The sequence below is a fragment of the Limulus polyphemus genome, unplaced genomic scaffold (genome assembly GCF_000517525.1).
Source record: "Limulus polyphemus unplaced genomic scaffold, Limulus_polyphemus-2.1.2 Scaffold634, whole genome shotgun sequence".
Classification (NCBI taxonomy): Eukaryota; Metazoa; Arthropoda; class Merostomata; order Xiphosura; family Limulidae; genus Limulus; species Limulus polyphemus.
This window is the reverse complement of record NW_013666244.1, coordinates 390,608-399,757: the sequence shown is the minus strand read 5'-3', so window position 1 is coordinate 399,757 and position 9,150 is coordinate 390,608. Positions and strand designations below refer to the sequence as shown.

The following is a 9,150-nucleotide window of genomic DNA, read 5'->3' as shown; positions in this document are numbered from 1 at the left end:
CATGTTTGGTGTGACGGGGATTCGAACTCGCGACCCTCAGATTGCGAGTCGAGCGCCTTAACCACCTGGCTATGCTGGGCCTAAGACATTTGAAGCCTTGTACACTACGGAAGAGTTTCCCTCTTTTTCTTTAAACATGCGATATACAACTATAAATATCAGAACATCTCCCTTCATAATGATGAAATTGTAAATCTTTATCAGCAGAAAACACACAAGCACCACTAACAGTGCAAAGATTATATGCTCGTACTCTAATACTGTATAACATTATCCTTGTACCCTGCCACGTTGAACTAATAGATGGACTGATAAAGCATTTTATGTGCATTGTTAATGTTGGGTGGTTCTGATTATCATATATAACTACCTCTCGAATTTCGTTGAAGTTCCACACCCCATCCCCCGGTGGTCAGGAACTCTCTCTGAACCAGGGATTTTGTGCAAGTGTACATTGGATAATCCGAGCCTGGTCAAATACATAGAGCAATAAAATGTGCTATTTTCCTTCTACTTCCAGATACCGATCATGCTTATCGAACACGTTTGTAACGAGATCAAAATAAGCTATTTTAAGTTGTGTCAATAGGCTTTTCACACTTGTTATCGAACACATTGATACAATGATCAAAATAAGCCATTTTAAGTTGTGTCCATTGACTTTTCACACTTGTTATCGAACACATTGATACAATGATCAAAATAAGCCATTTTCAAGAGCCCTAATGCTTTGTCGATAATTGTCGGAATGCGGGATGTAAACCAGGGCCTTCTTCTTTCTGCCATCTTTGCCTGCCGCCAATTGTTCTTCAACATTAATGATTAAAATCTTAAAACATTTCTAAGCTTCAAAAATCCAAGCCCACGCGATATTTAATCTGAAACTCCCATATTAAAACAATTAATAAAAGTACACTTCAGATAAACAAACGTAATCGTCACAGTGAGGCGAAGGGGGATATTAATGTCCCCAAACACCCCAGTTGAAAAAGTTTCTTTTTTCCAAAACTAAATACCTGTCACGATTATATATATATATACACATACATATGCACAAGTCATTTTAAGTTGTAACGAGATCAAAATAGGCTATTTTAAGTTGTGTCAATAGGCTTGTCATATTTGTTGTCGAACACATTGATACAAAGATCAAAATAGGCTATTTGAAGTTGTGTCAATAGGCTTGTCGTGTTTGTTGTCGAACACATTGATACAAAGATCAAAATAGACTATTTTAAGTTGTGTCAATAGGCTTGTCATATTTGTTGTCGAACACATTGATACAACAATCAAAATAGGCTATTTTAAGTTGTGTCAATAGGCTTGTCATGTTTGTTGTCGAACACATTGATACAAAAATCAAAATAGGCTATTTGTAAGTTGTGTCAATAGGCTTGTCATATTTGTTGTCGAACACATTGATACAAAGATCAAAATAATCTATTTTAAGATACGTCAAGTAAGTGTTATCTTTTCATATGTCCCAATGTGTATTCCCAGTTGACCGTCAGGAAGTTCACCTTTTAAAATTCGTATAATATGTGGTTTAATTACTTCATTAGATACTGGGATTTGAAAACTAATTGATTTTCCCTGACTGAATTGTACTGAAAAAATTGTTGATATAATTTTTTCTGTGTTACTTTGTAAAAATTCCTCAATAAACGTTTTATCCCAACTAAGCCTTTCTAGTACATATTTTTTCTCGTAATTGTCAAGAATGAATAGTGGGACTTCATTCTTCTCTGCTAATAAAATGCCAATATTGGAGTAAAATGACGTAATAATGCTTAGAATTATTGGCAACCATTTCACAGCAAAATACAAAGAAACAAATTATTTCGGAAAAAGGCAAGGAATAACTGTTTGACGCACTAAATTCGATATAATAGTTATTTTATAAGAGAGTATACACACATAGAGTTTTGTATATGGGAACACGTAGTGTTTTTTCTCTCTCATCTATTAGAGCATACACTTGATATATTTTACTGGAAATGTCAACGTTAGTCCAAACTCAGTATGAATTCTTCAAGCAGCATAGCGTGCTTGTAACTTCATTGTCAAATGATTGTTAACAGGGTCGTAGGAAGCGATAAGGCCAATCAGGCCATGACCTGACCACTTTTTTATGGCATGTATAGCTACAAAGTATGTATTAAAACTTGCTTCTTTTAATTCAGTACCTTATGTTGTGTGTATGCAGTATTTGTACTTAAAATTAAATCTCATATCATTAAATTTTTCTGGTTGACATGCCCCAAGACTCCCCTAGAAATGGAAATGTGGCAATGGCCTAACCACTCAAAAAAATGCTTGCTACGGCAATAACTAAAAAAAAATTATAAATTATCTGTCCCCAAGTTCATCAAGTAAATCTCTTCCACATGTATTCCACTGGCTCAGTGGTAAGTCTGAAGGTTATAACACTAAAATCAGGGTTTCGATATCCTAGTGAGCACAGTACAGATAAGCCTATTATGAATATTTGCGCTTAGCAACAAACTCTTCCACGCACACGCAAATATTAATTACAGAAACAATCAGTCTCAGTTCAACGAATTCTTAATAAGCTTCAAGGATCAAGACGTCAAAAGCTTTATCTTCAGAAAGAGCAAAGAATGTTAGTCAAGAAAAACGAGCATGTACTGTTAACTAGGAAGAATCTTTATTCTGTAATTCACAATTTCTTGTCTGTTTTGGGATTCAAAGGTCCTAAACAGAAACGTTTATGTTACAATAACAGGGCAGGAGAAATTAAATTAACATTGACTGTTGATTTTGTCTTCTAACTCTACTACTTGTACTTGTGTATAGAATTAATTTATTACTATTCTAAGGCTGCTGCTATGAGGAAGCGTTGAAGACATAACGTAGAACTGGTAACAGTTTAGTAGCAAATAACTGACAATGATTCTAGTAAGGCAAGCAATATTTTATCTAATAAAAAAAAACACACGTGTTAAATGCAGGTATAAGTGTTAATGTCGGAATGAAATTTTCAGAACTCTGTTGAACAAAGAAATAGTGTGGTTTGATCTTTAAAATTAATGTACGTTTGGAAATCAAGACTTGTAATGACCAAATCTGAGAAAATGAACTCACAAACTGAAAAGTTACAGTTATTATAATATTACCAAGAATAAGTATCAAGTATTGAAGTTTTTGTTTCTTACAAACTTACCAAGAAATTATGTATCAGAGAAGAAAAACAGATTTTGGATTGTATGAAAGTTTCTGTTTTAAATAAGTTTCGAATTTGACAGTAAATCGAAAAACATCATGCATTGCTTGTTTTATACCTTTTTATGAAATAATTCATATAGGTTTGTTTATTTGTTCACCTGACTTACATCTTATAAACACAGTGGACTAAGCGGCTAGGTCAGAGACACCTATAGTTCAGGCATAGCCATCCCTCACTTTCAAATGGAAACCAAAGAAAAGATAACCAGCCACCTAAAATGGACATTTTTGATCGAATAGCCCTACTGACTGTCCCTCTTATAATAAACACATAGCCGAAAATTCTGAGTATGTTTGAGAACATCACGTTTCGAATGCGAGACTCTCGGATCTCTAGTCTGATACGTTAACCACTAGGCCACACTTAGAACTATTTATGGAGGAAAAACACAACTAACAAAAACATCATGTATGATATGCTACCGAGAGTTCCATTTCAGCAAAAAATAAAATAAATAAATAATATACAGATACCGCAAGTTAACCAAGTCACTTCAGTGTAGAAAAAATAAGTTGCGAACCTAAATAAAAACAGAAACTGGACTAAGGAATCTAAGTTTTGTCTTCAGGCGGAAGACTTTCGAAACGTCGTCCTCGACATTTGTAGGTTTCTACAAGAGGCAGTTGCTGTCCATTTGAAACTTAGATTCATTATGAATACTCTGCCTAAACAACCTATCAAAGATGGTTTAAGGAAATTGATTTCTTGAAACTACAGATATCTGAAATTTAGAAGTGAAAACAATAAAACCTTGTTGGCACGATCGTATAAATGAAAAAGAAATTGCTGCGTCACTTTCCAGGTCAAATAGTCGCCTTTAAAGTTAAACTGGGGCAGATTTCAAAACGAAAACTAAACTATGAAGTGATGCACACTCTGGTAACAAGCCAATCACAAACAAACTTAGTTTGCGACACTTCTATCTTCGCATGTAACTGGCGGATAGGTAGCCACGTAAGGACAGTTTCAGGTGGTCCAACAAACCAATGAAAATACAGAGACAATCTAGACTGGCATCAACTACAGACACAACAAGCCTCAAGGCCACGTTTCTTGCCGTCTAAAATCAGAACCTGAGGTAAATTGCAAAATTCATAAAATTAAAACTATATATGTTATGTTTCAGGATAACAGCACCAAAGGCAGGATTAGAAAAAAGACTGTATTAATTGTGTATTATATTTTATTTCAAAGATAAAACAAAACAATATTCTACAATTCTTTGTTCCCTGGTGGAATAGTGGAGAGTTTACAACGCTAAAACCTGCGATTCAATTCCGCGCGGTAGAGACTGCAGATAGACCAATGTGGCTTTGCCCTAAAACAAACTAAAAGCTATAACTTATATTTAATTGAATGCACCTTGTGGTACATATAGGGCATTTTTTATTATTAAAGATATATTTTATAAAAATAATTTTTGGAAAACACTTCATTTTAGGCATTAGTACCCTTTAAGCTCCTTGAATATAACAGTGGATTTATATTTTATTTAACTTTGTAGGTTGTAGATACATTGAACTCTTGCGTTTTGTTTTTCTCAAAAAGTGTTCGAAGGCTAAGAAGTTTCATGACGTTATATTTTCATGCTCACACAGTGATATTTCAAACTAGCAGAGACCCGCAAAATATTTGCGGTCAGATTGGCATATTTATTGTAACAGTACTTATTTACACACAAGATTTCTAGAATAATCGAAAAGAATTCTAATCGCAGACGCCAAAATCTATAGGATCACTTGTCTTACGCCTAACGTTAATTAAGCCATTTCAAAATACGGCCTATATTCGAAAAGAAAAGAAAATTAACACTATAACTTGCGGACGTATTTTGCTTTAGTTGGGTTAAGGCTAAACTTTACCGTACTTAATACTACCAATAAATACACTTATAATGTTATTCTACGACCTAACGTTTGACCTTTTTTAAAAAGTTTTATAAGCGCTTAATACGTTGTTGTACAAAATGTCTACCAAAATATGTTTACATCCGCTTTTCGTTTACATCTGTTGAAGTAAAGTGCGCACTAATTCTCAGGACAGACAAACCTGAGTATTATTATGATAAAAGATATGTTTGTTCATTCAATTTCGCGCTAGTCGTCCCTAATTTTGAAGTGATAGACTAGAGCTCAGAGGAAAAGCAGATGGTCAACACCACTCACTTGGATACTGTTACGACAGGGGAAGTCACGCGACTCTGGGAGCATGCGCGCTGGAGTTTCTAGAAGGATCGTGACTTATCGGGCAACCTCACGAATATCCCAGTATTTGCTAGACGCCCTCTTTTTTAGTATATAAAGGCAGACAGATTGAAGATAGAGATAATTGAGTCAAGTGAACAGTAGGCACCATAAGTAAAGTGTGTGAATCACTGTGAGTTATAGCGTGTGTTTATAAAAGTAGTTAAGTTAAAGTGACTGTGGAAATTCTGCGTATTACAAAGTTGTATGGAGAAAGAATAAACTAGTTTTAATTAAGAAAGGACTTGTACTGCTGAAGTTTCTCGGAAAGAATTTATACGGGAAATTACCAAACAAGCAGATACGTAACAATACTCTTGTCAGACTGACTAGTAGGATTTGACCATCACTCTTAGACTAGATTAAGACTGCAGAAATCAAGTAGCGTAGTGCACAACACGTTTAATTAAGATAAATAACCAGTATCCAGTGAAATTTCCTTTTCCTCAATGTTTCACCTTATGGCTTTATCAAGAGATAGATATCCTACTGAACACAAACCCAGTCTTACCAACAGACAAACATTACAGCGCAACATCTTACACCTTGATAAAGCTGTACGGTGAAACGTCTAGGAAGTAAAGAAATTACACTGTTTCTCTTCATTAGACTAAGACTGTGAAGAAGAGAACATCCATTAACTAAGACAATGGCTAAAATTTAAAATTTTACGAAAACATAATAGTAATCGCAGTGTATACATATTATAGTTTTGAAATCTCGTAAGCATTTATAAGTCACAAAGATAAAAAAAGGACAACTCCAGATTAATATCAGGAAAAATTCCTAAACTAAATACAAACCATGCTTAAAGATTAAATCCATAGACGCAAGCCTAATAAAGTAATTGTACAACTTAGTAACTTTTTCAAGCCCTCCTTCCTCTCCCCATTCTCAGTACCCCGACACTTACCTTTGTAACTGTCATAACCCAAAAAAGTAAACGTGAAACTGCAAAAGTCCTCAAAAATTTTTCCCCATGATGCTTAAAAAATAGGCTTAATCGAACAATATTTTCTTAGCTTTGCGCTTGTTCTTTTAAAGGTTTTGCTTTCTATGTATGCAAAACCACAAAACTTCTTTAACTTTTCAAAATTATTTAGTTTCAAATTAATCTCAAAAGATTCAGGTGGTTAAGGAGCTCGAGTCGCAACCAGCGGGTTCGAATCCCCATCGCACCAAACATACTCGCCCCTTTCAGCCGTCGGAGCGTTATAATGTGACGGTCCATCCAAATATTCGCTGGTAAAAGAATAGCCCAAGAGTTGGCAGTGTGTGGTGCCAAATTAGGGACGGCTAGTGCGAAATTCAAACCAAACAAAATATTTACCTAAATGCTTATTACATTTTACACGATTAAGTACCTGTGTTAAAAGTTAGTTTTTACTAAAATATTTAATTAACATCTTTAAAAATATGCAAGTTAAAATATCTAATTGCCTATGATTACACACATAATGTATTGGTCATTCGATTATTTTTTAGGGAACAAATGCTCTCATTAAAACTTGATTTGCCATCTAGTGACCAAAACCTTAATTATAAACAACAAGGATGTCAATATTGGATTCTATATTTCTCAAAAATGTTGCTCGAAAATAACAATATCAAAATAATCTAATTTGATATTTTTACAAAAATGATAACAGAAATTATGTTAAGACGACACTGTCATAAATTACTAAGTAATCATACATAGTCAAACCTAACACAAGTAACAAAGTATGCGTTTTTTCAAACAAAAATTAAAAAATAATATTCAGTTTCCTAAGACTTTATAGAATTTAAGTGAAAAATTTCAAAAGAAATAAATTCAAAACCAGAAAATCTTTTTAATAGAATTGCTTGAAATTCAACATAGTAATGCACAGTATAAATCATGAAGTTTTAAGTGAACATATAAATTCCACTAAACTGATTCAAAAGTTTCAAATCAATATCAATTATTCAGAGTTAGAATATAAATCTGTAGTAATCTGTGTTAATTGTTAAAATGTGTCTGCTAGTAAGGCAGTAACTAGTGGGTTAATCCTCTGGGTCAGTTACTAAAGTACATCTTCATTCGTGTGGGAGAGGTCTTAGATTTGATCTCACTCACAGTTGATGTAAAAATGGATATAACACACTTTATTAAGCCAAGTGACCAGAAATTCATTTACATAAAACACATATCACTTAGAAACATATATATATATATATGCGTGTGTATAAACCAGGATTCTTTGGTATCTAGAATAAAAAATTCAATATCTAGGTATAAGTTCTTGTCAAGAGCAATTACTGAATGACAATTTTAGCATTTAAAAAATAATAATCTGACAGGTAACAATTAAAAATTGTGTTCAACTATTAAATTAATAGTAGAATGAAAATGTATTTTGTTATTTCTTTTGTAACTTTCTGGATACAAACGTTACACCTGGATATTCTGGAGTGAAGGTTTGCAGCTTTAGGAGTCTGAGATACTGGAACTTTAAAATCTACATTCTTTCAAATGGTTGCCAGCCAGAAACTGTAGGGTGCAGTAAAGTAGTTACAGAACATGGCCTTGACACTCAATAAACAAGTTAGGCCTGAAACTTTCCAAATAAGACAATGAGACCAAAGTGGGTAACCTCTTCCTTCTGCACCCGCATAAGAGAAAAATATCCTTTTTTTCCCAGCAATACAATGGTGGAATCATTTATATATTCTGATTGAAGGAAAATTACCTTAAATCAATATTCTAAGAAATGAAAAATTATTTATCTAAGAAAAAAAAATCACTTTATATATAAGGCTTAAAAAATGGAGAATAATTTTACATAAATGATCTGAGAAGAAAATGGAATACTCATTGCAAGAACCTTTTGACTTCTTCAATATGTAATAGCATATTTAACCATTAATTACCTTAACCTCTGGTATACCATTCCCTCCAGTTAGTCCTGGCTGACCTTTTTGATCATATTCTCCTGATGGACTGCATTAGCCATCTTTGTCTCTTTTTCAAAAACCACAAAACATAAATTTGAAACTTTATACTTTGCATGAATCACTGTTGATGAAAATATAAACTAAATACAAGAATCATTCATTAAAAAAAATGTATGAAAATTATATAACATAATAATATATAACAATATTTTGGGGCAACATGGGACCTATTGGTCCATCTCGGTTGTTCCATCCTCAAAACCATAGTAAAACGATTAAAAATAATAAAAAAATTTAAATCCAGCCCTTTTCATTCATATACTTATCAAGCTTTTTCTTAAACTCACCTAAATTTACAACCTCTACAACATCTGAAGGCAACCCATTCCAAAGGCCAACCACCCTGTTAGAAAAATAAAACTGTTTTAGCTGAATATGACTCCTACCTTACCAAATTTTAAATTTGTATTATCATTGTTAAATATGAAAAAAGATGATACATCAACACTATCAATTTCCTTTCCAATCTTAAACACCTTAATCAGATTCCCCTAGCTCTTCTTTTTTCAAGAGAAAACAATTTGAGAGATTTCAGCCTCTCATTGTATGACAACCCCTCCACCCCAGGCACCATTCTAGTAATCTCTAAACCCCTTTCCAACAATTCAATGTCCTTCTTAAGGCAAAGAGCCCCAAGACTGAACACAATATTCCAAATGTGGCCTAACCAGTGACCTACACAAT

The 9,150-nt window shown here is 33.5% G+C and overlaps 1 protein-coding gene across 7 annotated transcripts in view; it reads right to left on the bottom strand.

Moving 5' to 3' along the window:
• The window catches only part of LOC111085811, a 105,481-nt gene that overhangs the window by 8,450 nt on the left and 87,881 nt on the right, over positions 1-9,150 (bottom strand). For 2 of the 7 annotated variants that reach the window (XR_002610596.1, XM_022386114.1), the window contains exons 4-6: positions 8,754-8,809; positions 8,383-8,473; positions 7,954-8,182 (exon numbers count right to left, since the gene is read on the bottom strand). Coding sequence is in view for 4 of the 7 variants with exons in the window: in XM_022386114.1 (XP_022241822.1) it covers positions 8,412-8,473; positions 8,754-8,809 (118 nt within the window). In the remaining 3 variants the exon portion in view is untranslated. Of the gene's footprint in view, positions 1-7,953; positions 8,183-8,293; positions 8,474-8,753; positions 8,810-9,150 lie in introns of those variants that run through there. The other 5 variants (XR_002610597.1, XM_022386115.1, XR_002610595.1 and 2 more) reach the window with 3 other exon arrangements.